We start from the raw sequence: 27872 nt of genomic DNA on the forward strand, positions 1-27872 counted from the left end.
ACTTAAACTAATCTTTTGGCTTTCTCCTCTACATTGGAAGGCAAAGATATTCAAATAGAAACACATCTGCATTTAAGTCATCCAAATATTAACCCAATGAAATATACATCAGTATACCTATACCACAGTGGGGATGGATGACGTCTACCTCAAAATTTATTTTAAATAACCTTAATGTTTACCTTTTTAAGTGGAACTATAATTTCCCTAGCCTCTCTTTAGCTTTGTGAAGTTTATTTTTTATATCTAGATATATTAATAATTCTCTCTAGGAATAAACTAACCACCTAGACTTTACTGTAGGTATAAAAATGAACTTTTTATGACATTATAGGCCAAAAAATAATAATACATTTATATCCATTTGAGGACTATCATAAAATAAATATGTGAATCTGAAAAAAAGTGAGCTCTTAGAATATTTTATTTGTCTATACCAGTGCTGTCCAATAGAAATGTAATACAAACATATATGTAAGTTTGTATTTTATGGCATTAAGAAAGTAAAAAAGAAATAGGTGATATAACTTTAATATATTTTATATATTTAACCCATATATATCAAAATAGGATCATCTCAACATCGAATCAATATAAAATTATGAATGAGATATTTTACATTCTCTTTTCTTATACTAAGTTTTCAAAAGCTTGGATGTATTTTTCCATTTAGAGCACACCTACACTGCTCTAGCTACGTTTTTATGCTCAATAGCCACAGTTGTTAGGTGGCTACCAAGTTGGACAGTGTGGGTATCTGCATAGTAATGCAACAGCTAAACTCTAAGTGCCCTTTAGAGTATCAGGGAGCATTTAGGAGGGTTTCACCTTTGCCTGATCAAAACTTTTGACTGCCCTTCCCTTCTCTCTTTTTTCCAGTAAGTGTCAGAAACTTAAGGAATTTACTACAGAATTCAAATATCTTACAAATATATTTTAACAATACATGTGACTAATAATTACTTTAAAAGACAACATTTAACCTTCCTTTGTAAATTTCCTTTAAATGGAAAATGTTTCATCTGTAAAACCTCCAAATAACATTCAGTGCTTATATTTCCCTTCAGAGGTAAAGAAAGAAATTAGAGCCTCCCTTTAAAAACTGCAAATAATACCTTAAAAATCCTTTCTTATCAAAGTAAGGAAAAATGCATTTCCAGGAAGTTAAATTATGTTCCATTTGACCATACAGAATGTGACTTTAATTTATTTTAATATAATTTATGGGTTTTTTTAAAGGAATGTATTAGACATATTGATTAAAAGAGCACTTATTTATGGTCAAGGTACATTGCTGAACCTAAATTCATATGTAATAATGTTCAGCTATTATCATTAAAGTCTTCTGAATCTTATTTCTACGTATCTTTTTATATGCAGAAGTGTCAAAAGAACAGATTTAACTTGCATGAATTAAGTTGTATGTACTTGGCAATGGAAAATAGAAAAATAATTTAAATAGTAAGTTTAATATATTTTTATGAATATTCTTCCATATGCACACAAATGTACTGCAAGACCCGAACAAAAGGGACTTGCCTGGTGGTGCAGTGGTTAAGAATCCTCCTGCTAATGCAGGGGACACAGGTTCGATCCCTGGTCCGGGAACATCCCACATGCCGCGGAGCAACTAAGCCCGTGCGCCACAACTACTGAGCCTGCGCTCTAGAGCCCGCATGCCACAACTACTGAGCCCACGTGCCACAACTACTGAAGCCCACGTGCCTAGAGCCCGTGCTCTGCAACAAGAGAAGCCACCGCAGTGAGAAGCCTGCGCATCACGACGAAGAGTGGCCCCTGCTCGCCGCAACTAGAGAAAGCCCATGCAGAGCAAAGAAGACCCAACACAGCCAAAAAGTTAAAATTAATTAATTGATTTTTAAAAAGATGCTGCAGATGCCCTGATGCAGCCTCCATATGCCTAAAAGAAAAAAAAAAAAAGAAAAAGACCTGAACAAAAATATTCATAGCATTCTTGTTGCCAAAAGCCACACATTGGAAGCAACTTAATTATCTATCAATGACAAAAAGGATAAAGAAACTGTGATATATGCATATCCTGGAAACTATACAACAATGAAAATAAATGAGCCATAATGGAATACATCTATAGGAATAACTTCAGATTGTAACAAAATGTTGACCAAAAGATGCAAAGTACAAAGTGCATGCACTATAATTTCATTTATATTAAGTTTGAAATATACTCATTTCTACCTTGTACATGGTGTGTACTATATGCCAAAGCTATAAAAGAAAACGTGGAACGTGATGGCAAAGGGTCAGCTCCTGGGGGCTAGCAGCGTTCTCTTCCTTCACCTGGTTGTTGGGTACATGGGTGCTTGCTTTATAAGTATTCATTCTACCATGCAACTAGGATGTATGCCGTTTTCTTCATGCGTATTATACAATTAAAATGGCTTTTTGTGTATGCATATTTCACCTCATTCATTTCAGACTGCTGTGTGTCTCCCATCACACGGTTCGATTTCTACATTTCAAGCTGCATAAGAATTTGGTAAGCGTATCAACTAAGTCTTCATTCAATAAGCTGTTGATCAGAACCGCGAAAAGATCGGGACCAGGGAGAGGTACTCGTAGCACACCATTTAGTACCTCTCATCAGATGTAGCAGTACTGGCCATACTCATATCAGTAATGACAGTTATATCAATAATCAGATGGTAAGTTTTCCTCAGCTTAGACACTGCATGTATTTTACACATATCATTTTATACAATGTTACAAAGCGTTATGGTTTTAAATCCTTTCTAAGTCATTATTGCTATCCTCACCTTAGAGATGAACCCAGGCTTAGAAAATTTAAATAACATTCCGAAGGTCACACATGGCTACAAGGGAATAGGAGCTGAATGTGAACCCAGATGTGCCTGATTCCCAAAACTGTGTCCTTTCTCTCTGCTGCCTTGCCTTCTTGCTGTTTTGAAGCATTCTTCAACAACAATCTTTAGTTCAGTCAGGTATAAATCCACCTACTCACATCTCTCCACATGGTAGATTTACATGGCTTTTCTTTTTTTCTTAATTTATTTTATTGAAGTATGGTTGAGCTACAGTGTTGTGTTAGCAGAGTGAATCAGTTATACATATATATACATTCTTTTTCATATTCTTTTCCATGGTGCTTTGTCACAGGATATTGAATATAGTTCCCTGTGCTATACAGTAGGACCTTGTTTTTTATCCATCCTATATGTAATAGTTTGCATCTACACAGCATTTCTTTTGTCTGTTCACAGGATCTGTAAAAGATGGTCATGAAATGAACACCCCCAATGAGGACACGTAAAGTGTTCTACATGTTTTGTCTGCATATCTAGCCTGGTCACTGAAAGACTAACTCTATGTCACCTTGTTTTTGTCAAGACACATTAAATTCTTTTATCGTGTTCACCTACCATTTGTTATATAAGTGGAGAAATTTTCCGGAGAATGGCATCAAAGTTTTCTACAATTCATTTTCCTTTATCATCACCTTCTTAAAACAGGGAAAATATTTTTTTTCCGTCTGAGGTCTTACGGCACCACTCGAATTCTTACAGTTGTCATCAGTTTCTGGGACTCTTCCCTTCAGTCCTACCAGCACGCTCATAGTATAATTGGTCTGGACTTAAATTTGAACTCATGAAAAATGACAGGATGCCCTTAGTCTCTCCTCAGCTGGTTGGAGACTTAGTTCCCATTGTATATATATTTTTTTTCTTTTTCCACTTTAAGTATAATTTTCTTTGAATGAAAATATAGAGTCAAAATAGACCTTGATTAGCCTCATTAACTTTTCTGTCATCCATTTGACTTACATCATATTCACCAAATAGGGTCCACGTTTGATCTCAAAATAAATTTAAAATAACTTTTCTTGCTTGTCTTTTTTCTCTCCCAAGTCAAGTATAGAGTTTAACGCCAGATAGCATCTCTTCTTCTCATTTTTCCACCAGTGAAAAAAATTAACCCCAAAACATCATGGTTCCTTTTTATCTATGATCCTCATCTCTGACAGGGCTCATCTTGGTCAAAATTATATAAAAGTCATCAGTGAGACCCATATAAACCTGGGGGGAATTTTTGGATAAAGTGAACAATTTCCCAGTAAAAACTTTTTAAAAATCCTAATACTCACATACTGGATTTAATATAACCTATAATTGCTAGCTGTAGTGGAATGAACGTGCAAAACCACATAAACTAAAAGCATGAATTTGAGGAAAAGTGTCTGAGGTAATGAGAAAACCTGTCCTTTTAACTTTCTTGCTATCTTGGTTTTACTTTCTTTAAAAACAAAAAAATTTACAAACTGAGAAAGATAGCTGTTAAATTCTCACTAGTTCATCTACCCTAAAATTCAACACGTTCTCGGCTTCCACATTTTAACTAATGTATTGGAGATGTTCTGATTTATCTTTATTTATTTATTTATTATGTATTATTAGTTATTATATGATTATTGTAGTATGAATGTTTATATGAAGCTTTGGGAAATGTATGGATAGTGTCTTTTTCTTTTGAACAAAGATTAGTAGTTAAGAAGTTAAGATTAGTAGCTTAAGAAACGTGTTTTCGTGGTTGTCTAAAGGGAATTCCATTTAGTGGCCTGTTTCATGAGAAAGGCCCAAGTCCCCTTTGTGTGTGTCATCTGATGCCAATGGCACCATTGTTCCTTTTCTATGGGAGCAGCTGTGCGTTGGTTTGCCTGTTTCTTTGTTCTAAAGCATTCTGGCTTATTGTATCAACTTATTTTTCCTATGTATATATAAAAAAGTTTTGGGTTATAAAGTAGAACTTCACGGACTCTAATATTATTCCCTTTTCCTGTAAACAGTAGGATATAGGTTCTCAGTGAACAAAGGGGGAAACACAGAGTCCCCAGGAGTGTGTCTTGCGAATCTCCCTTGAACGTATGTATCTAAACCCACAGGCTCTACTTCCTTACCATCCATGTTCGTTATTTGATTTCCAAATTTAAACACCACTTTTCTCTGATTATAAAACTTTTTTCTTATTGTTAACAGTTTAAAGAGCATGGAAAATGTGAAGAAAAAATTAACCCCCCTCCCCAAAAATGAAGCATAACGAGGAAACTAAAGCTCACCCCCCGCAGAGGTTTACCATATTGAAATTTTGGTTACTGTCCTTCCAGGCATCATAAAATTCATGCATAACGTGAGAAACATTGTGCCATACACTACACACTATTTTTTACATCCATGATTAAAAGAAAACCCTATCTTCCTAGGACTGGCTATATGTTTGCATGGGGCCCAGTGAACAGTAAAACTGTGAAGACCCTTGTTCAAAAATTATTAAGAATTTCAAGATGGTGACATGAGAGCATTAAACTGAAGCACAGGGCCCTTCTAAACTTGAAGTCCTGTGTGAGTGTCAGGTCACACGCTCATGAGGCTGACCCTGGGTCTTGTGGAGCTGTGGGCTTCTACAAGTATTGTATGGCCTCTCCCTGTTTCTCTGACCATTCCCTTCTATCTCTGTTTCTCTTTGACATTCTTAGATGTAGGCATGTCTCATGGCTCCTTTCTTCACATGCCATTCTCCTCTGTGTATACATTTTTTTTCCTTTTTTTAAAAAAGCCTTAAATGTATTCTTTCAGTTCCAAGCATCATGTGCATTTGTTTGACTTTTGAATCTATAGCTTTATACTTCAGAGCATTTTCCTTCATGGGACAACCATCACCTAAAGCACAGAGATTTGGAAATGACACCATCTTTCTAAATAATCCTCAATCAACCAATCAATAAACCAATTATTCTCTCAAGCCACTCTTGAATCAGACCTCAACTTCAACCGTTTTTCCCAAACCCTAGATCCAATCACCACTGGTCTTTTTCTTCTCCCTGCAGGTTCTTGTTTCCCATCTGTACTCATCAAACTTTCTGCTCTAGCTTTCGTGCTCATTTCTTGGTCAGCTGCTGCTGTAATTGAAAGGCTCATAGCAGAACAATGAGCACAGGCTCTAGAGCCAGAGAATCTGATGAAATCTCATCTCCTCCAGAAATGACAGAATGCTTTGCCCATCTCCATGGGCAAATGAAGCAAGCTATCTCTGCTTCCCTTTTCTCATCTGAAAAGTGTGGGTAAAGTAGGTCCTATGCCAGGGCTTTGGGAAGATTTAAATAGGCCATTTCATGTAAATCACATAGAACCTAGAAACAGTAAATGCTCATCAATGTTAATTCTTATTATTTTTATTCCAGGTCTCCAGTATCTCTTTATTTAGTGTTTTTCACTAAGTATGGGTTTTCAAGTAAACAAACTAGGGCTAAAATATTTTGTCTACCTTTACCATTTGGTGACCTTGAAAGAGGCGTCTTCCCTGACATCCAAGTACGGACATGGTAGTTACTATATTCCAGGGTATATTAAGAACTATAGTAGACCGCGTACATGAAGGCTTCTACCACACTGTCATTCAACGAATGTGAACTCTCCTCCCAGTACTGCTAGTGTAGTCCTCCTCAAGTCCTTCTCTTGTCAAGGTATCCACTCTTAAGAACCAACCCTCAATGACTCCACAATGCCTGTGATATAATATCCAACTTCTATGGCCTTAAGACCCTCCCACATCTGATTCCACAGTATCTTTACAGAAGGTTCTCCTCTGAGAAAGCATCCATTGTGGTCAAATCGGTCTAGTCATCATCCAGAAATACATACGATAAAACCGCCTCACCCCTTTATTATTGCTATTATCTCTGCTCTCTTCAGTCCTTCCCGTGTATATGAAGTCTGCATCTTCGAGGCTGAGCTTAGATCACAGTTCTGCCATCGTATGAATGCACGTAACTCCAGCCTGGCATTCCCCTTCCTTCCCTGAATTCCTGTAACATTAGTAGAGTACCTTCCAGATTTTTATATGGCTTTCTTCTCTCGTTTCTTCTTGCATTGTCGTTAGGAGTTTACCCTTTGGAATGAGGCAGGTTGTGTTCAGCTTCAGCTCATTAGCTATGAACTTTTGGGCAAATTATTTACACTATAGAAGTTTCAGTTTACTCATTCACAAAATGGGGATAATAATGATGTCTAACTCACAGGATGTTTGTGAGAACTGAAATAACACATTTAACACTCTAAGCCCAGGATCACGATTTATATTTTTTTTCAATAAATATTACTCAGTATTATTGTTATTGGTGTTTGTATTTTCTTATCTACCTTCAAAGACTGAAAGTGAGTTGAGGGGTGAAGACTGTGTTTTCATAATCTCTCTGCCATGGGGTCTCTTGCTTTCATTAATTTCTGCTGTGCTTAATTGCTCTATTATGCCGTTTTCTGATTTCATCCAAGACACATTTGAAGTTTAGATGACAAAAAAAGCAACCCCTGGTGATTAAAATGGGGATGTATTCCTTTTTTTTTTTTTTTTTTTTTTTTTTGCGGTGCGCGGGCCTCTCACCGCTGCAGCCCCTCCCGCTGCGGAGCACAGGCTCCGGACACACAGGCCCAGTGGCCATGGCCCACGGGCCCAGCCGCTCCGCGGCAGGCGGGACCTCCCCAGACCAGGGCACGAACCCGCGTCCCCTGCATCGGCAGGCGGACTCCCAACCACTGCGCCACCAGGGAAGCCCTGTATTCCTTTAGATAATGCTACCGACCTTGGTGCTTGGTAGCAAGCACAGGCTCTGCCTGTAATGGTCACACAGCTCTCCCAGGGCACTCAGCGTGCGGCCTGCTCCTTAGAGGAGGGGAAATCTATCAGTAAGGCTCTGGTGCAAACAGTGCTGACCATATTTAGTTGTTGGAAACATCACGTTCAAGGTGAGACCATATTTATTATGTTGCCATAAGGTTTGAATACCAAGCAGTCTGGGTTGAGACTGAAATTTCATTATTTCCAATTTGGGGTTCCCAAGAAAGGGAAGTTGACTGACCCAGATTGAGTTAAGACACTCACCCCTAACTCAGCCAGCCAGCACCTCATGAAACTATATGAATGTGTAAGCAGATTCCTAGAAAATAGGATATAGTAACCCAAAAGCAGAAGAGAGTCGAGTTCAGAACAAATAACCTTTCCTATTGTAGCACCTCATCGCTGTCTCCACCTCAGAAATAGCTTGGTAACTTGCGTGGTGGAAGAATGGAATGACCTGCATTTGCTTCCTGAACTTGATCTCTACGTGAAGACATTTATTCACATACGGTATCTATTCTCAGGTTATTTTTACATTTCTGAAAGTATGACGTCTTCATTAATCTGGTAAATAACACAGAGAAAAATGTACATCAAAATAGCAGACATTAGGAGTTGCTACAATAGGAATCAAAAAGTAAAGATGTTAGACAGTTTTACTAAAACCTGAAAATACCCCAAAATAAAAGTCACCTTTGTCATGAATTATTAGATGATATTTTAAGTATTAAGCTTTTCTTGGTCTACGTATTTTTTTCTTCTTTTGATTTATATTTCCAGGAATTCGAGTAGTAAATGGTCACATATTTAGGACACTAGTATGGTGGTTTTACCAGGTTTCCTTTCCCTTTTTTTCTAGTCTTTTTTTTTCCCCTCTCAGATCAGCATAACTAAAGTCCTTCCTTCAGAATGTTAATTTTTTTTCACTCAGTCTTTTAAGCAGTGGCTAGATCTGTGACTAGGAAGAAAATGAAATATCATTTTAATAAAATTCTTCCTGGATTGTTATAGATGTTTGATTATATAAGTTTAGGTGTGGAGCTCACTGAAAACTTCTGGCTGCTGAGACATTTTTAGATCAGAGTACAAAATGAAGACGGTAACCAGGCAACGTGGTTCTTGTACGGTTATTAAAAATAAAATGTGAAGCGTCCACGATGCAGAATCATTCTCTGACAAGTTTGTCTGGCTTTTGCTCTGTTTTTCACTGGAAAAATGGGTCGGTTCCATTTGTTGAACTATTCAGTGTTTTCTCTGGGTTAAATTCATTATTATGTAAGATTATGATTGTTGGAAAATCATATCTATACATGAATATAAGCATAATTTATTATGACTCAAAAAATTCTCAAACATTTCTGCATAAAATATATATACATTATATGTATATAACATATTCACAAAATTTACTGTGGAAACAAATGTGATCCTACATTCATTAGGATGTTACCAAGCTTGAACGAACATATGTATACTGTAATATGTAGCAAGGTATTGCTTTGGAAACCTTTCATATAATGAGTAACAATTTTCAAAGATTGGCACTGAGATGTAATCAATGATGGCAACATACTTCAATACTTATTTGATGTTTCTGAAGACATTTGAGCATGTAATCCTGATACATATAGCAAGAATAGATACACTCAAGGGACCTCATCTTCTGTTTCTGATATCCCTTGGACAGCTCTTCTGGGGCTGTGTGTAAAATGGACATGAGTGATCGAATCGCCTAATATTCTAGAGCAGGTGTTGTTAACCAGGACTGCACGTAAGAATCACTTGGGAAGTTAGAAAGCCGATGTCTAGGCCCACCAGCAGATACTCTGATTTTTTGGTCTGGCTTGGAGTCCAGGCATAGCTGCATACATAATTCCAATGGATAGGCAGGGATATGAACTCTGTTCTAGACATAAACACTCTGCAAATAGTCGTTTAGAACAGAGGATAGTTCCTGAAAAGAGGAGCTCTACACACGTGAAGATTTGTGCGTCGTTAACAGTCCAAGGGAGATGCATCTGTAGCCTCAGCTCGTGGCAAGCCGTTGCCCTTCTTACCTAAAGTCTGTCTTTTATGAAAGGCAAATCTAATTTGGGAAATTTCCTAACACATCCTCGGTGATTTTCTTTGATTTCGTACCACCTTCTCCAGCTAGGTAATAGGGCCAACCACCTATCTGAACTTAACTTTCCAGTCTCTTCCTGGATATTAAGAAAGTGTAGAAACTAAGATGGGGTCTTAGAGTTCAGCAAACAGAAGAGGAACTCCAGTAGATGACTGATTCTTGAAGGTTTGCTTTTTTTTTTTTTTTTTTTTTTTTTTTTTTAAATAAAAGGGGCTTCCCTGGTGGCGCAGTGGTTGGGAGTCCGCCTGCCGATGCAGGGGACACGGGTTCGTGCCCCGGTCTGGGAAGATCCCACATGCCGCGGAGTGGCTGGGCCCGTGAGCCATGGCCGCTGAGCCTGCGGAGAGGCCACGGCAGTGAGGGGCCCGAGTACCGCAAAAAAAAAAAAAAAAAGGTAAAGAAGGAACTGCCCTGAGGTCTGCTACTCATAGGGCAGGACTTCAACCGTGATGGCAGCAGAGGTAGCATACCAGGTTGTGTGTTCTTTGAAATTTAGAAACTTTCAACCCAGTCCTTGTCTCCTACCAGGAAGTCTCTTGGGGACTAGTAGAAAATCATAGAAAATCTAAAGTCTTTTGAAAACTACAGAAATAACAAACAAAAAAACTTTATAATGTAAACAATAAGATTAAGTCAAAAACACTGACCAATCAATAAACAATGTTTGCAACACACCCTACTATTTTTGATTTTCCATAAAGACAATCCCTACCATCTACCACATTTATTTCATGAAAATATTAAACAGATGATATTTAGCAAAAGCACCATATGGTTTTCCTTAGTATTTTCTAAGATACGTTATTAGGCTGAGAGTTCTCTGAGAGCAAAGAATGGTGTTTTTATGTCCAATATGTGAAATCCATGAAAAGCATTTAGGCCAAATCTACGAGCAGAGTAGTCAACCGTTAAGTATGAGATTGTGTTATCATCAATTTATTTAAATGTTCATATCCAAGAATACTATTTTATATATAGTAAATTCCCAGGAATAATTTCTTAAAAATATACAGCCATATCAAGGATGACACATATATTTATCTTACAAAAAGCCAGATCAACATTAGCTTTCTAAAGCACTAACCGTAAAGGAGTTGCAGCCCAGCCTCCTTAGGGCTGATCGTCATGACTGATGGTTGATGTCTGCTATGGTTGCAGATGCAGGCAGTGGTGACGTGAGTATATTTACTATGTCTGTTTTACGTAAAGTCACAAATAATAGATTCATAGATGACATCTGTGAAAATCTGATATGTATGGAAGCAGGAATTAACTTACCTTGGAAGATAACTGCTCTTCTACAAAGTTTTACTACTTGCAAGAGACTGAATATTATATGGAATGGGCATATATTTTGGTGATATACGTTTATAAAATATATGTATACACATATATATATATGTTTTTATGTATGTATGTGGTTTTATTTATATATATGTTTTATATATATATATAAATAGAAAAAATGGTTGAGCTGAAGTAAAATAAACATCATTCATCCTCCAGTAATAACCAGCTATTGATATTTGATGAGTATTAAATATAAAAACTAGCCATACTATCAAAGTAGTCTTCGCATGTTTTACTATGACGCACTGACTTGAATTCCTGGTTCCTAGGTATTCTCTTAAAACTATACTTTCCTGTCTGTCAAATTCTAATGAGTGCATACTCGCAGCATATAGATATTATTTAATCATGTGTTTGGGGCGTTTGTGATGGTTCTAAGTTTTCATTATTATAAACAGTGCTCAAATCCTCATCTTCCTAACGGCTTTATACATAGTCTATTATAGAATTTATCAAACATACATAAAAGTAGAGAGAATCGTATCATAAACTTCCAAGAGCTGATAACCCAGCTTCAAATGCCGTCGATATCCTGCAAATCATGTTTAACTGTCCCCTCTGAACTTTTATTGTGAAGGGACATTTCAGATTGAATTTCAGATTGAATTTCAGACGTTACGGCTTCTTACCTAAAGTATTTCAGAATGCATTTCTAATTGATAAGAACACCATAATCACCGTGCTATATAGCACATCTGATAAAATTAATAATTCCTTAATATCACCTTGCCCTTGACACATCTTCTCTAAAAAAAGTACGTATACTTCTTCCATTAGGATAAGTGTCTTGAAGGAAAATCGCTAGAGCAGAGTTTGCACCGTTTTTATGACTTGATATGCAGTACCAGTATCTGTCACGGTCAAGATTGCACAGTTCTGATATTCATTGGTACTGAGGAGGAAAGAAAGATACGGATATTTGGGATATCTTGAAAATAACGTAGTGTGGTTGTAGGAAGGGGAAGATGAGGAAGACAGGTGGGGAGGGAGGCAAGAAATTACAGCAATGACAATAAAAACCCGAACCCAAGAGTAATGCTGTAACCTTAGTGACTGAGTCAAGCTCTTTACCAAGGTTCTGTACAGAATATTGAAACAGTGAAGGCAGAGTTTCAATTTGAGCTTCATAATGAGGGTGGGGTAGCAGGGAGCAGAGCAGGAACCTTCCACCACACCCTGACTCACCACCAATTTCACACTCTGCAGGAGCAGCCTGTGACCTCCAGGAGATGGCCTCTTCAAGTCTTACTTCCTAAAGCCCCTACTAGAGGGATGGCCTTTTACCCTTCATCTCTACTACCTGTGCGTCCTGAGCCACCCTAAAGCAGCAGATGTTCAGGTTATTAAGTTGACATGGCTGCACATGGCATAGGAGAACGATGAGGGGCTTTCAAGCATGGAAGGCAGTTACTTTCTAGTGTCTGGAACTGATATTAAAACTGCAGACCTAGAAAACAAACTTATGGTTACCAAAGAGAAAAGGGAGAAAGGAGGGATGGATTAGGCGTATGAGATGAACAGAAACACACTACTATACATAAAATAGATAAACAACAAGGACCTACTGTATAGCAAAGGGAACCATATTCAGTAACTTGTAATAACCTCCAATGGAAAAGAATCTGAAAAACTACATATATAATTGAATCACTTTGCTGTACATCCAAAACTAACACAACATTGTAAATCAAGTATACTTCAATTTTTTTTTTTAAATCTACATACATTCACAAGAGGAAAGGAACCTACATTTACTCAGCAACTTTAAGTTGTTGGTTTAACCTCAATATTTTTCAACCTTTACATCCCTCTCTAAGGAAGGTACTACCATCCTTATTTTATAAATGAGAAAGTGGAGGTGCTACTTTAAGTCTTTTCTGGAATAAGTGAGTGAGTGAATGAATGAATGAAAGAAAAAACTACTAAGTGAAGAAATATACAGTTTAACAACAAAACACAAACAGTAGAAACCTGAGAGATCAGCTTAGCATAAGTTAAAGAAAATAGCTAGTCGGTGGCAGAGCAAGGATTCAAACTTAGGTCTATGTGATTCCCAAGCCGGGATGTTGATAACTGAGTACGTCATGCATAGTCCCTAGTGTTAAAGTTCAAATTATCCTAATTTTCCTCTTCTTGTTCTCTCTTTCTCACCTTGTGTGTGTGTCTGTGTTAATTTTCTATTAACTTAGTTAATGTTTATACTCTTGCTCTGTGCCATGCATTTGTTGTAAACACTGCATTACACCCCCACATGGAAGCCTGGCATCGATCCTGTGGCACGGATGTTATCATCATCCCCATTTTAAAGATGGAGAAACTTAGACTGGTTAGGTTATCTGCTCAGGGGCATCTAGCTAGCAAGTAACAAAGTCAGGAATTGAACCCTAGAATTCTAGTTCCAGAGTATGCTTTTAATCTTTTTAACTATTAAACTGTCAATTTAATATGTGCTTTTTATACCCATATTCGTTCCCATGTAAGTATATTCAGATTATATAAAGTGCCCTTCTGTTTCCCAGGCAATTTAAAGGAATGAAAGATGGCAGCCCTTCTTGTGTTATATAACATGCAACAGCTCTTTGGAGGCCTTTTGTGGAATAATATTGCAAACATTATTCCCTCCACCTCATCCATAAACACTCCCCATGGGAGTTGTGTTCTTTGTGGGATAATTTCCGTTGCAATAATTCTTATTTGTTTTCTCAAAAATAATGGCTGGTTTCCACCACTCTCATCGGTAGATACAGCCAGCAAATTCTGTGGGTGCTTCTGAGAGCCTAAATTTGTCCCAACAGATCAGTAATGATCTTCTTGCCAAACTGATTTACATGTCTCCAACTTCAATTGACTTCAATAAATGTTTACCGAAACTTGAATTGGGAAGGTGGAGATGAGCAGGGCAGAGTCTTTTTCTGCCAGGAACTTAAAGTTTCTGGAGAGAAGCAGACAAAGAACTGACTGTCCACAGCACTGCCCGAGTGCAGGCAGGGCAAGAGCAGAGGATATCTGGGAACACGCCACGTGTATGGGAACCCACTGCAGATATCCTGCAGCAGGAGGCCTCAAAACAAGGGTGAAGGACCCCTAGTTTATACAGCTGTGCAAAAGTCACCCTCTTGTGGAGACCGGACCCCCCAAGTTCGCTTACTCTGGTTAAATCCATGCAATTCTTCCCATGTTTCTTGTGGACTAATGCAGTGTTAAATTTATAATTGGGATCCAATTTGATCATTATGCATTTATGTTGGAGGAGGTCCTTCAGAGGATTTGACCTTTGGTTGACCCTCAAGCCGACCCACCATTCTCACAGTGAAAGCCGTTTTCCAGGAAGTGGCCTTCAGAAGGTAAGGTGGTATTGAGACTGTCCGGATGGTATAAAGGCCTCTGTCTCAATTTTTAAGATTCTGGCAGGCAGTTACCCAAGACTAGCCTCATCTGTGAGTTCCCTTGCTTGTTAAACCTGCCACCTACCAACCTGAAGAGCTCTCTCTCTTTCTTTGGTCTCTCCTTGCCTTCCGTGTATGGGGGCCAGTTTCACGTTTCACCCAGGGAACTCCCAAGTTTGTAAACCAACAAATTATCCAACAGGTTGGTGTTTATTCGATTTTTACTGAAAGGGCAGCGTGTCCCTGGTGATCTGAATTGCTAGCTTTATTCGCTATTCTATGAAATTCTCATGTGCAGTTGGGTCTATTTGTGGACTTTCTGTTTTATTCCAATGGTCTATTGATCTCCTTGGTCTTCTGCCAAATTGATTCTTTTTATTCCTAGAGATTTATAATCTATCGTCACAATATCATACCTGGTAGGATTTGTATTCCTCTTCTTCACCTCCCTTCTTCAACATCCCCAAACACTCACATGCAGTTGCTCTTCTTTTTCAGAGTTCTCTTGGTTTTTATATTTTCTCCATATGAATGGTAAAAGCAGCTTGTCTAACTCTAGAAAAAGAAAATACTAATATTTTCTATTAAGATCACAGAAAACTTACAAATTAGCTTCAAGGGAATGGACAAAAGGGGAATTTTAAAATTCTAATGAAGGACAAAAGTCAACCTAATTAAATGGAAAGATACACTTGTCCTTGGATAGGTATTTTTTTGTAGCTATTTTAGTGGTGATAGTCTCTTGTACACATCTTAGAAGTGATTTTGTTTGTGTATACCAAAATAGATGATTTCTCTCAATTTTATATGCTGCCACTTTTCCAACTTTCCTTCCTTTATAATAGCTTTTTCAAAGATATATTCTTAGTGGCCTGAGATAGTATCTCTTATTTCAGGGGAGTTTGTATATCACTGGAGTTGCAGCCAAGGTGTGTTAAAGAGAGGTGCATTTCTTGGTGGTGGAAAGCTTGCTGTCTGCCAGGACAACCACACACATCTTACCAACAAGAAAAGAGGTTCAGGTGGGAACTGTCAGAGGTGGTAGCGGTGGGGGAAGGATGCTGCGAGAGGAAGAGCTCAGGACGCTTGAAGGAACACATGTTCTCCAGCACCTGCTGACGGCAGCCACGTGGGGATGGGGTCTATGTTTCCAGACCGTCTATCGTTACAAGGGAAGCCAGAAATCTGGACTTACAAAATAAATCTCCTGATTCTCTAATTAGCTTTTAAAGTACTCTGGGGCGAAGTAGAGAGGACAAGTCTGTAGGTTAAATATATTCCATAAGCCATCAGTGTGTCACATCTGGGAATCAAATGATGTCATTCGGGTGGGAGAAAAGCTAGGAGAAAGGATACTAACATGGGATTTTTGACTTGTCATGGTTGTATTTGTTTCCTGGGGCTGCCATAACAAGTGGCCACAAACTTAGTGGCTTAGAACAACAGAACTCTATTCTCTTACAGTCCTGGAGGCTAGATGTCTGAAATGCAGGTGTGGACAGGACCGTGACTCCTCTGAAGGCTCTGGGAGAGGCTCCTTCCTTGCCTGTTCCAGCTTCAGGTGGCTCCAGGGTTCCCTTGGCTTGTGGCTGCATCACTTCAGTCTCTGCTTCCATCTCTACACGGCCTTCTCCACAGCCCCCTCTCCCTGTGGGTCCCTCCCTCTGTGTGTCTTTTTTAAGTATCCTTGTCTTTGGATTTAGGGCCAACACAGATACTCCAGGATGACCTCAATCTTGAGAGCCTTAACTACATTTGCAATATAATTTCGTGTTAGACAGTATCCAAATATTTTCCCAGTGAGGTCATATTCACAAGTTCAGGAGGTTAGGAAATGGACATATCTTCTGGGGGCCACAATTTAACCCACTACCGTGAGTTCTAAAAATAGAAAAGGGAATAAAACAAATGCTTATTTTCAAAATGTATTGTTCTGATTGACCCTCTCAGCAGGAGGGAACGTGAGTTCCTGGCTGCTTTTCCTCATCAGTGTCTCCATCTTCCCTCCCCACCCCTCCATCCTCTTGTCTCTTCTCCTCTCTTCTACTTCCTTCCTTCCCTTTCCCCGCTCCTTTTCCCCCTCCCCCCTTCTGGCTCTTTCTCTCTCTCTCTGTCTCTGTGTTTTTGCCTCTTCTTTTTATTCATCGATTCATTCATCTATTCTATCAGTATCGCTTCCCTACGATGTGCCAGGAGCTGTGTTTCTGAATCATGAGCACATCTTTCCAGAGGCAGAGGCAGAGCGGGAAGAGCTGAGAGCCTCCCCTTTACAGGCGAGCGCATAGGAAGCCTTGGGTCCTCCCTGCCGTGTAGGCTGACAGGGATACTCTAGCCTGCAGTGCATGACTTGTGCGGATAAGGCAGCAGTCAGGGCCACTGGTCACTTTCTCATGCCTCGTGAAGCTCCAGTAGTATGTCAGTCTCCGTTCACCGTAGCCGAGCAGGGCTCTTGACACAGATAGTTTTCCTTTCATACTACGCACCTGGGAGAGCTTTCTTCCTTCTCAGTTGGAAAGGTCACCTCCCAGACATACCGCTCGGGATGAATTACGTGTCTATTGATTTGCACACTCTTGTCTTGACCACAGATTTCAGGAGGAGTTTAAAGGCAACATCCCAGTTAAAAGAACAAAGAACCATATAAATGTCATTTTATAATACTAGCTAAAACCCTGCTCATCATTTCTATGCTGATCTCAGTTTACTTCCAAGAATATAGGAATATTGTTCAACATGGGATATTTGCTTTAGAATCCCCTGTAGATTAATTTCTGAAATTAAAATCATCTGTCCAACAAAAGGCACAATTTAATACTAAGAATTTCATCAGCTCCACATAAAAGAATGATTTTCTCCCTTAAGGTAATTCTTATTCTGTTTTCTATGAACTGAAACCCTAGTCTTTTAAAACTCAGGTAATTTAACTAATAATAAAGGGACGTGTGTCCAGATCACTTTTCTTCAGAGCTCTCACGGAAATGAGAAGGAAGTATTAATTCACTGTGAAACACGCAGACACACACCCGTACGTGCATATATGATTAGAGTTATTCAAAATTCTGCTTCAATCCCTAACTCTCTGTTGCACCTTGGTGACTGTACCACTGGTATTAAATAGCCTCGTCCTTAAAAAAAAAAAAAAGGTAAAATTGTGAGGCTATAGAAACTGTAATGAACTTGAGAAAAAACAAAAAGACCCAGATCTGACCTTCAGTGGGCCTGACCTCTGTGTTATCAGCTCTCCAGATGATTTCGATACCCACCCAACTGTGTGAATCACTGCTCTACATGGGAGCAAACACCAGGGTCTGGAATTAGCCAGACTTGAGCCCAGAATCCTCTCTGAGCCTTAGTTTCTACCTCTAAAGTGTGAATAACTTCAGTACCTACTTCCTAGGGTTTATGTGACACTTAATGAAAAAAATATATATAATGCTTGTTATTTTTCTAATTATAACTATTGGTACAACTTTTTATGTAACCAAATGTAAATCTGTCTGACATCAGGATTTTTAACGACTACTTGGGAGACTAACTTAGTGATATATTTATTCATTCATTGGATAAACGTTTATGCCATTAGTCTATTAGAGTTTTAGTAGCGATCCTAGATAGCATATACACAGAAGATGGTCCATGTATATGTGTTGATTTTGAGGCCAGTTGTCCTGGGATACTTTGAAATGTGAGAATGACTTAAGTATTCCTAAGGCATAGCTATTCCATCTGAACAAATGTCCAATCTCTGCTCATCCCCACTCCCTATGTTTCCCTTTTTTCATCTGTGTATCTTCTCTCTCCAGGAAGCCCTCTCTGACTCCCTAACACGGTTCTATCCCTGTACCCTTCCTTCATGGAAGCTATCACAGGTGTAATTTTATATTTATTTAAATGATACTTTTTCAAGTCTATCTTCCCCACCAGGCTGGCCGTAAATCCCGTAAGGGACAGGTAGGTTTTAATCCCAAGGTTTGTGAGTGCAGAGAATAGTGCCTGTCACAGGGTGGGTGCTCAGTAAATGTTTACTGGATGAGTATGTTTACTGAAGAACCAACAGTTTATATTTTACTATATCAGGCAGAATGCTGAGTGCTTTACAAATAAGAGTTTGTTTAATCCTTGTAACAAACCTATGAGGTAGGTATTACTATTAACCCCATTTTACAGATGAGGAACCTTGAACTGAATAATGTGCTCAAGTTCATACAGTTCAAACCCCCCATTGTGACATCAGTGTGTAGTTCACCACTACGCTATATGGTTTTTCTACTGACAGAAAAAGTGCAGGTCTCCTAGGGGTTGGCAGTTCACATCTCTAGGAAACCACCCAAAAGCCAATGTATGCTATGTTGGTACCTGGCTAAGGGCTCTGAGTTACCCCTCAAGGCCATGGGCCTTCAGAAGAGGTAGTGAAGATGTTACCAAAAGTGGGGTCTGTCTACTCTCTGCTCAAAAGCCAATAAAGAGGCAAGGTTGGTGAACAGGAAAGTTGGCTTTACTCCGGAGGCCAGCAACCAGGGAGAGAGGGCGGACTCGTATCCACAGGCCGATGCCCGGACTGACAGTCAGTGGGCAAGAGCTTTTAACGTGGAGTTTCAGGGGTCACGGCTGGAGGGAGGGGGCTACATGCAGAAATAGCACAGTCAGCTCTGACAGTCGTCTTGAACTTGGTCATGCCATGGTCTGATCCGCGTCATCCTGATTGTTTTGAGTACAGTTAATCTTTAGTTCCAGGGTCACTTTGTTCCCACTTCTTTGAGGCCAGTTCTCAGAATGGAGGCAGCTTATGGCATGGCTACAGTCTGGTCATCATGTAGTTAACTTCTTCCACATGGTGGTGGTTTCAGCATCTACAAGACAGCTCACAGGATATGGCTCAGCATATTATCTATAGCCCTTGAGGAGGAACTAGAGGTCCTTGACTTTGCTTAATGACTAAACTATTATTGTTTGTCCTGTTGGACTGCTTTCCTTTGCTTCTGCATTTTCTCACTTCTCTGATTAAACTTATACTTTGGCGAAAGTTTTTGTACAGACCAAAGGCAGGCAGAGGACATGAAGGGAGAAGGACCACAGTGTCCTGCTCCATTTCAAAGACACAGGCTATTTAAGGTTACCTTCTTAGAAGCACTAAAACGTTGCACCAGGATGGAAATTCCTGGGCCGGGGAGCCCAGAGTGATACCAGGAGACAAAGTTGAGGCACACAGCCTTTGAGGCTGCAAAGGAGCCTTGAGAAGCAATGGAGCGAACACACCAGGAAAACTCACCCGCAGGTCACACGGTGCTCTCCGTCTCCCCCTAGCCATCTGCAGGCCACAGGATGCAAGGGAGGGCTCCTGCCGTACTGAACACAGTACTAAGCAAAAGTCTCAACTGCAGAAGCAAAGCGAAGACCCTGTCATCTGAACCAGGGCAAAGATTCGAGGCTGAGAAGGTGACAAGGCTGACATTTAACAAATGGGGCTAGAACGGCTTAAATCCCAGCTTCAGAAGCTCAGGATTTGCCTCTCACAATCTGGGCAACAGGAGAATCACCTGGATCTTGTTAAAAACCCAAGATTGGAGAAGTCCAGCTTCTCAAAGCGGGAGCTGCATGCACAGCACCTGGGGCTTGTTACAAAGGGAGCCTCTCTGGCCCCACCCCAAACCTCCACCCCTCCCGACATGCCCGGGGAAGCTGGTCGCTCGTTCCGTGGGAGAGCGAAAGCTGAATTCGGCCTGCAAGTGAGTCCCTGCTGTGAGCTGGAGAAGGAAGCTGGGAGTGAACTGGGTGGGTGAGTAAAAGGATGGAGTTCAGACTAGGAAAGCCTGTTGCTCATCCACGTCCTGTTATAGTGCAGGCTTTCCAGAAATCTGTTGGTTCTCTCTTAGAACAGAGGGAGACGCCTGCTGCCTTCTCCTGCCTATCACCGTGTTAGCTAGCTGCACCCTAGTCCTTCCTTCACCAGCACTTTTTTGCATTTCTAGCAGACACAGGCTGAAGAGAGAGGTGTTTTGAAGTGATGGACTTTTTCAGTGATGAGGTTTCCTCTAAAGATGTCTTCTTCTGAGCTGGGGAATGTATGTATCGGTGGTACAATTTGAGCCATTTTAGTAGTTCCTATTCTGAGTCTGGTTTGAGCTTCAGGCCTGTGGCATGTGGCCAAAGAGTTTATCTCCATTTGTGTTCTCTGGAGGCTGCTTCTTCCTTAAGAGTGTGTTGTTCGGGTGTCTCACAAAGAGGGGCTTAGGGTGCCGTGCTAATGCAGCAGTGTTTCAGTTGTCTGTGGCTGCGGAAAAAACCACCTCAAGTGTTAGTGGTTTAAAAGATGAATCGCCACAGTTCTGCGATCGTGGCTGGTCTCAGCTGAGTGGTTCTACTGCCGTCAGCTGGACGGCTGCAAAGTCCACAAAGGCTCTACTGAGAGGGCTGGGGTCTGGCTGGGCTCTTCTCTTTCCACATGATGTCACGTACCCCAGCCACTCGTGTTAGAGCATGGTAGCTGGATTCCAAGGGGAGTCTCAAGGACAAGGCACAGTGAGTAAAGGGTTTTCCAGCCTCTGCCTGCGTCGCACCTGCCAGTGTCTCATGAACAAAGAGGCAGGCTGCGTAAGAGGGGACCACGCAAGGGCGTGAAGCCCAGGAAGCATGGTCCATCAGGGGCCATCAGTGTCACAGTCTACCACTGTTGCCTTTTTTTTCCCCCCTTGCGGGGGTTTGGCAGGGGGATAGATGGAGAGAAAAGTGAAAGTTAACTAGTTACCATTGTGAGTGTGTGTATGTGCATACATGTAGTGTTCCTGGAAACTCTGGGGGAGTCTGTCTTTCCCCCAAAGATTTCCCCTTATTGAGGGATTGTTCTTTTACTGATCAGTCATCTGGAGACCGGGTTATGGGAGAACAGTGAGGTGGGCTGGGACTTCCAGCCAGACAGGTGGATCGATCAGTGTTGATATCAGAGTGAGTCAGATGCTGCAGCCCGATTACTCTCAAGTCAGCGAAGGCAGCGCGTATGAAAGGACAGTTTCCTGGATACCGGGTCAAGAATCATGTTCTCACAACACCCTAGAAAATAACTAAAAGATGTATAGACTATTCTTTTTATTTTCTCTAAAGTATAATCTCCTGTATAGGTTTCTTTTTTCTTTTTTTTTTCTTTGTCTCATTTACTTATTTCAAGTTTTCCACTTACAGTAGGGCTACCGTATGTTGGGCCATGAATGTAGTAGTGAATAAAATTAAACTGACGTGCTCCACTTGTGAAGTTTAGAGTTGAGAGCTGTTTTTCTCTTGTGGCCTTAAATAAGAGTAACTGAATAATTTACATAATGTGAACGTAAGTCCATCTTCTCCTATGGTTCTTGACCTTAAACTCCATGAGTTTCCAAAGTCTTCCCACTGCCACAAACAAGATGCCATAAGGAAAACAGGTGGTATCATCTTACAGGTAAACGGAAGGAAGATAAGAAAGTTCCAGCATGTACTTGCTCGTGTTTCCCCGACTTAGTGAGATTAGTGGAGCTGGGATTCAAGGCCAGCCCTTGTGATACTGAATCCAATCTGATTCTCACAGGACCACTGGCCCATTTAAAGCTGCACTATCCTAAAGAGGTAGCTAGAGATTTCCTGGGCACTTGTTCTCTCGAGTCTGCTCATCTAACACTCTTTAGAAAAAGCATTACACTTACGTTGGGGTCAGTTTACCTATGGCCTCTTCAAAAACTTCCATTTTGACTAGAAAGTCAGTTCCATAATGGGTCCTTACTAAATGCAAGAGGGTTCTTAGAATGATAATCACAGGTCAGTAACTCACATGCGTAGGGATGCAGAATACGGCATAGTGGTTGACCTCGGGCACTTTATTATGTCTTCTAAGACTCTCTTTTTTCATTGGCAAAATGGAAATGATAGCAACTACCACATAGGCTGTTGAGATGAATGAAAGGATCTACGTAAAGCAGAGAGTCTGGTCCACAGTAAGCACTGAAATGATCACTTATTATCTTGGTGATGATAAAGACCTAGTCTACTCCCTAGAGATACAAGGGATGTTGTGATCACTGTGTCACTGCTAAGGTCTCTAATGCAGATTTCACTGTGAAAGTTCATTTGTAGGCCACACGTCTGCCTGACAGATTGAACTAGGGATTTAGCCATAGGAATTAGCATTAGTATTTTTTCCCTCACTTTTTTTTTTTTTGATTGACACAAAAGAGCAAGCGTCCAGTCCACTAAGATGAAGAAAAACCATCATTGGTATTCTTATTTCCAAATGTCCCGGCCGTGCCCCGCAAGCAGTAACCTTTCCGTTTAACTCTGTTTAGGGTTTGATGCCTACTTTACATCCCGCACGCTTGAAAACAACAGAAGAAACGTATGGTTTGCCGAATACTGGGAGGAAAACTTCAACTGCAAGTTGACAATTAGTGGGTCAAAGAAAGAAGACACAGATCGCAAGTGCACAGGTAATTTCATTCTCACTGTCCTTCTCCTGTTACTCTGCGTGGCCAGCATTGTGATGTCTGCAGAGCTGACAAAAGGAAGCTTGGCTGCAGACGAATTGAAAAAGTAAATTGAATTTTACTAGATTGCTCAGAAAGTGGAACAGGAACGTAAGACTTGAGCGGCAAGAGCAGTACAGACAAGAGTGGATTCTTTTCTGCCTGTCCGTCTAGCAGTAATTGACATTTTCTTTGATGCTTTGAGTTCAGAAGAGGTCATGTTGCCTTGAATGCTGTCGCTGGTAAATATTAGTTCATGTTGTAGCCAGGAGTATAAAGTCATTTTCACATAGACCAAAGTCTCTCACAAATTCCATACCAGCATCAGATTTAACTATCAGCAGAGAAATGACCAAAAATGTGAAAACAATATATTTGATTAAGGAAAGAAAGTACTTGGGGTTAGAGTAATGAGAATTCCAATGTTCTGTAACATCTTGTGGGAAAACCCGAACGAACTTTTTGGCTAACCCTGTGTGGGTGTAGGTGTTTGTGTGTGTATACACACATATATATATGCAGTAATCAGAAGGTGACATCACATGTTTATTCACTGATTGGTTCACAAATATATATTGAGCGACTCCTTTCTGCTAAGCACTGTGCTAGGTACCGCTGATCTGGTGGTGAGCAAACCAGGTAATGCCACTGCTTTCACGCTGCTTAGAGTGTAGTGAGAAAAAATCAACCTTATTCCAGCGACCTTGCTGTGAATACATAATTATAAATTGCAGTAAATGTTCTGAGTGAGGCAACGGCGTATAATCAAGGAATTTTACTCATGTTAAAGGCGGAAGCTCTCTCAAAAGGTGAGTAGACGTTGGCTGGTTGGGGAAGGGGAAGACCAGATTGGAGAATTTCTGGTGCAGGAAGAGCACGGCACAGGGCTCGAAGCAGGCAAACGATGGTGCCTCTTAGGATGTGAAAAGCAGAAAAACATGCAGTACAGTGAATAGGATAAATGTGTGAGCCGAGGCTGCAGGTGTAGAGCTACGAGGAATAAGCTATGCTGGGATGTATGTGGATTTTGGTCTTTATCCTGTGGATACTGGAAGTTGTGGGAGGTCTTACACAAGGGTGTGATGTGTTCTACCATCACCTAGCCCCCTATTAATTAGCATTCCCCAATTTTATGCTTCAGTAGCCTTCAACATTTGTAATGATGCCCTTGAGGTACGACAAACCCTAAAATGTCTTTAGTGTGATCAAGAAAGAGACGTTCGTATTGCATACACTCATGTGTAGTTTTTCTTTGCAATGTGGGCCTTCGAATATTGGCCATTCAGATACTGTAGATTCCCCCATTCAGTAAACATCTGTTAATGAAGAATAATGCATGTAGAACGTGGTACTAAAGGATGCTGAAGTTTAGGCCTTTTCCTCAAGGAGTTTTCTTTTTGTGAAAAAGGAGAGGTAAGATATCAACAGAGACATGAGTAACAATAATGGTACAAAATCAATATGATGCACGGTTGGATGCCTAACTCAGTTAACTAGAACATCAGATTAGCCACATTCTCTAGCCCGTAGTGTATAGCAACAGTGTTTTCAATAATAGGATCCTTACAGTGTTGGGGGAAAATTAAGTCAATGTTGACTAGACCTATAGGTGACACCAAGCTTTCAAGTAGAAGTTGAAAAATTAGCTTGACATCTGGGTAATTTGTCTATATGACGGGGACATGCAGACGTACTACAAGTACCTCAGTGATTGGTGACAGTTTTTTGGCTCTTTCTGACATTTGATGTTTTGTAGAGTCTGAAAGGTGGAATGAATTGTCTGACGGCCGTTAGGATCGTTCTGTCTAAGGCTCATCTCCAGTCTTCGTGTATACCCTAACCAGGCTGTTTTACCTGTAGTCACATTTTAGCGCTGATTATCAAGAATTTGGGTTTATAAAAACATATAAGCTCATTATCCAAGCCACTACCTTCAAAAAATGGAAACAGAAGTGTTGATGTTTTCATATGCTTCCTCCATGTGAGAGACCTATGATCACACCTGGTAAATTAGCTGAGGCCCCCCTCCCTTTCCTTACTTACCACTTCCCTTGTGGTAAGAGGTGCCGTACTGAGTGGACGTCGATATTACTACTATCATTGTGTCTTTTGCTCTTCCTGTTAATGGATATAAGAACGTGGATGGTCTGTGTTTGTTATTCTTCCTCGTACTTTCTCTTTTCCAAATTCAACTAAACTTGTACTTGCTTTGGAAGTATTCCCAGAGTACTATTTTTAAAATCTTGACATTTAGGTATACCTCAACTTGGAAGTGGAAAAGTGGGAGAAAAGACATAGTAAGATTTGCTAGACCACAGGGAAAGAAAAAATGGAGAGAAATGACATATTAAACTGTATTAATGAGAATACTTGCAGTGAGAAGTTGTTTTAATGAAAGAGAAGAATGGATGAGAGAAGAAAGCCATTGACAGGCTTAAGGGTGTGGGTGATGTAAGGGAAAGCTTGGTACCCAGATTTTGAAACACTGAAAGAGCGGGCACATTGGAGAGAAGCAACCAGATGAGGAGGTAGGCTAAGTAGTCTGGCATTGCCGATCGTGGGGCCTGGCATCGCAGAGTGCAGTTAGTAGATGTTTTGATCTCAGGGCTGCAGAAAACAGCCCGCTTCACAGACCTCTCTCTGTGACTGGTCTCTGCTAAAGAACCAGAAAGTCTTAAAATATTCATTCCTAGGATTTGGACACACACTAAAATGCAGGCATTTTTTTTCTGGGATATATAGCCTCTTCAGCCGTCATGAGCTACTTACTATATATTAGCTCCAAGTAGTCTTGGATCATTCAAGATTCAAGGTCAAGATCATTGAATCAATCATCTGGTCAGACAAGTTTTGAACATGAGTCGTGGGACCCATAACTATTTGGAGAGAGCACATTCCTGGCGTCAGGGGAAAACAGTGAGTTCTAAAAACCCAAGATGGTAAAAAAAAAAGTCATGAAAGGAAGAATAATTGTCGAACAAAAATTATTATTAAACATGAAATAAACTGCATATGCTTTATAATTTAACATTGGGCTACATGTGCATGGATTCTTACCTGAACAACCATGGAATCCTTATTCCTATGAATTATCCATATGCATTTAAAATCTCCTTCAAACAAGGAAAGCTACCACATACTTCAGTGTTTTAAGAACATCCCAACTTTCCTTGATACCCAATTCCAAGGTCTCTCAACCTTGAGAGCTAGACATTCTTCATCCTACTTTCCCTGGTGGTTTATCTCAGTTGTCATTGATATAAATTAAGACTCACCAGGGACCCATCCTGCTCATGGGTTATCTTGGCTGCCATCCTCCAAGGAGTCACATAGTCCAGCCAGTTTATTGGTGGTGTAAGTTTTCACAGAAAACACAAACTCTATCTGAAAGGTACTAATGCCATTCATGCTACTTCATGGTAGAGCTGTATTTTCTAATGGAGATAGTGGTAACTACACACACATTAAAGTAAGCATTTTTAGATAGCTCATCATAGATTATTTGTTGCTCATGGGAAGAAAAATCAGAAGTGATTTTTCTTTCAGGTTGAATTTATGCTCCCCTACCCTCCCCACCCCACTGGGTAAGTGTGTTCACCCTTAACACTTGCCAGTAGATTGCTGACACAGAGACCAGTTTAGCATATGATCTCTTTGGGAAAAATACGTTTTTGTGGAGTTACCAAGGTCAAGAGAAGAAGGAAAATAAATAGGTGAAGTTATGTCTCTGCAAAAGAGATCGAGGCCATCTTGGTGTCAGGAAAATACTCTGCCAAAGTGTGTGCGAAACCAGAGGTTTTGGCATGAAAGAGGACTAGCATTGTGTTCCAGGGCTATCTCTGAATACCCCTGTGAGAGACAGTATTTAATCTCTCAAAGCCTTTCCTCATCTTTGAAATGGGAATAATAATTAATAATTAATTGCATCCAAAGTTGTTGTGGGAATTAAATGAGAGCACTCAAGAAGTGGATCTAGAAGCTCTTTGGTGGGGGGCTAAGGGCGGACTCTGGGAGGGCTCATGCCCAGGAGTACTTCCCAGAACTTCTGCTGCCAGTGTCCTTGTCCCCACCATAAGCCACAGCCGCCACCCCTACTCTCTCTGCAGGAGACTAGCAGCTGTGTGGCTGACAGGGTATTGTTGCTCCAGCCAGGTGTCAGGCCTGAGCCTCTGAGGTGGGAGAGCCGAGTTCAGGACATTGGTCCACTGGACACCTCTCAGCTCCAAGTAATAGCAAATGGCAAAAGCTCTCCCAGAGATCTCTTTCTCAACGCTAAGACCCAGTTCCACTCAGCAAACAGCAAGCTACAGTACTGGACACCCCATGCCAAACAACTAGAAAGACAGGAACACAACCCCACCCACTAGCAGAGAGGCTGCCTAAAAACATAATAAGGTCACAGATGCCCCAAAACACACCACCAGACGCGGTCCTGCCCGCCAGAAAGACAAGATCCAGACTCATCCACCAGAAAACAGGCACGAGTCTCCTCAACCAAGAAGCCTACACAGCCCACTGAACCAACCTTAGCTGCTGTGGTCAGACAGTAAAAACAACGGGAACTACGAACGTGCAGCCTGCGAAAAGGAGACCCCAAGCACAGTAAGTTAAGCAAAATGAGAAGACAGAGAAATACTCAGCAGATGAAGGAGCAAGGTAAAAACCCACCAGACCAAGCAAATGAAGAGAAAATAGGCAGCCTACCTGAAAAAGAATTCAGAGTAATGAGAGTAAAGATGATCCAAAATCTTGGAAATCGAGTGGAGAAAATACAAGAAACGTTTAACAAGGACTTAGACGAACTAGGGAGCAAACAAACAATGATGAACAGCACAATAAATGAAATTTAAAATTCTCTAGAAG

General features: G+C 40.4%; 1 protein-coding gene across 1 annotated transcript in view; it reads left to right on the forward strand.

The window, feature by feature from the left end:
* The window catches only part of GRM7 (glutamate metabotropic receptor 7), a gene marked incomplete at its 3' end in the record, with an annotated part of 1084681 nt that overhangs the window by 780140 nt on the left and 276669 nt on the right, over positions 1-27872 (forward strand). The window contains exon 13 of the mRNA XM_079934350.1: positions 22833-22973. Coding sequence (XP_079790476.1) covers positions 22833-22973 — 141 coding nt within the window. The remainder of the gene's footprint in view (positions 1-22832; positions 22974-27872) is intronic.

This window comes from Stenella coeruleoalba (genome assembly GCF_951394435.1).
Source record: "Stenella coeruleoalba genome assembly, chromosome: 10".
Lineage (NCBI taxonomy): Eukaryota > Metazoa > Chordata > Mammalia > Artiodactyla > Delphinidae > Stenella > Stenella coeruleoalba.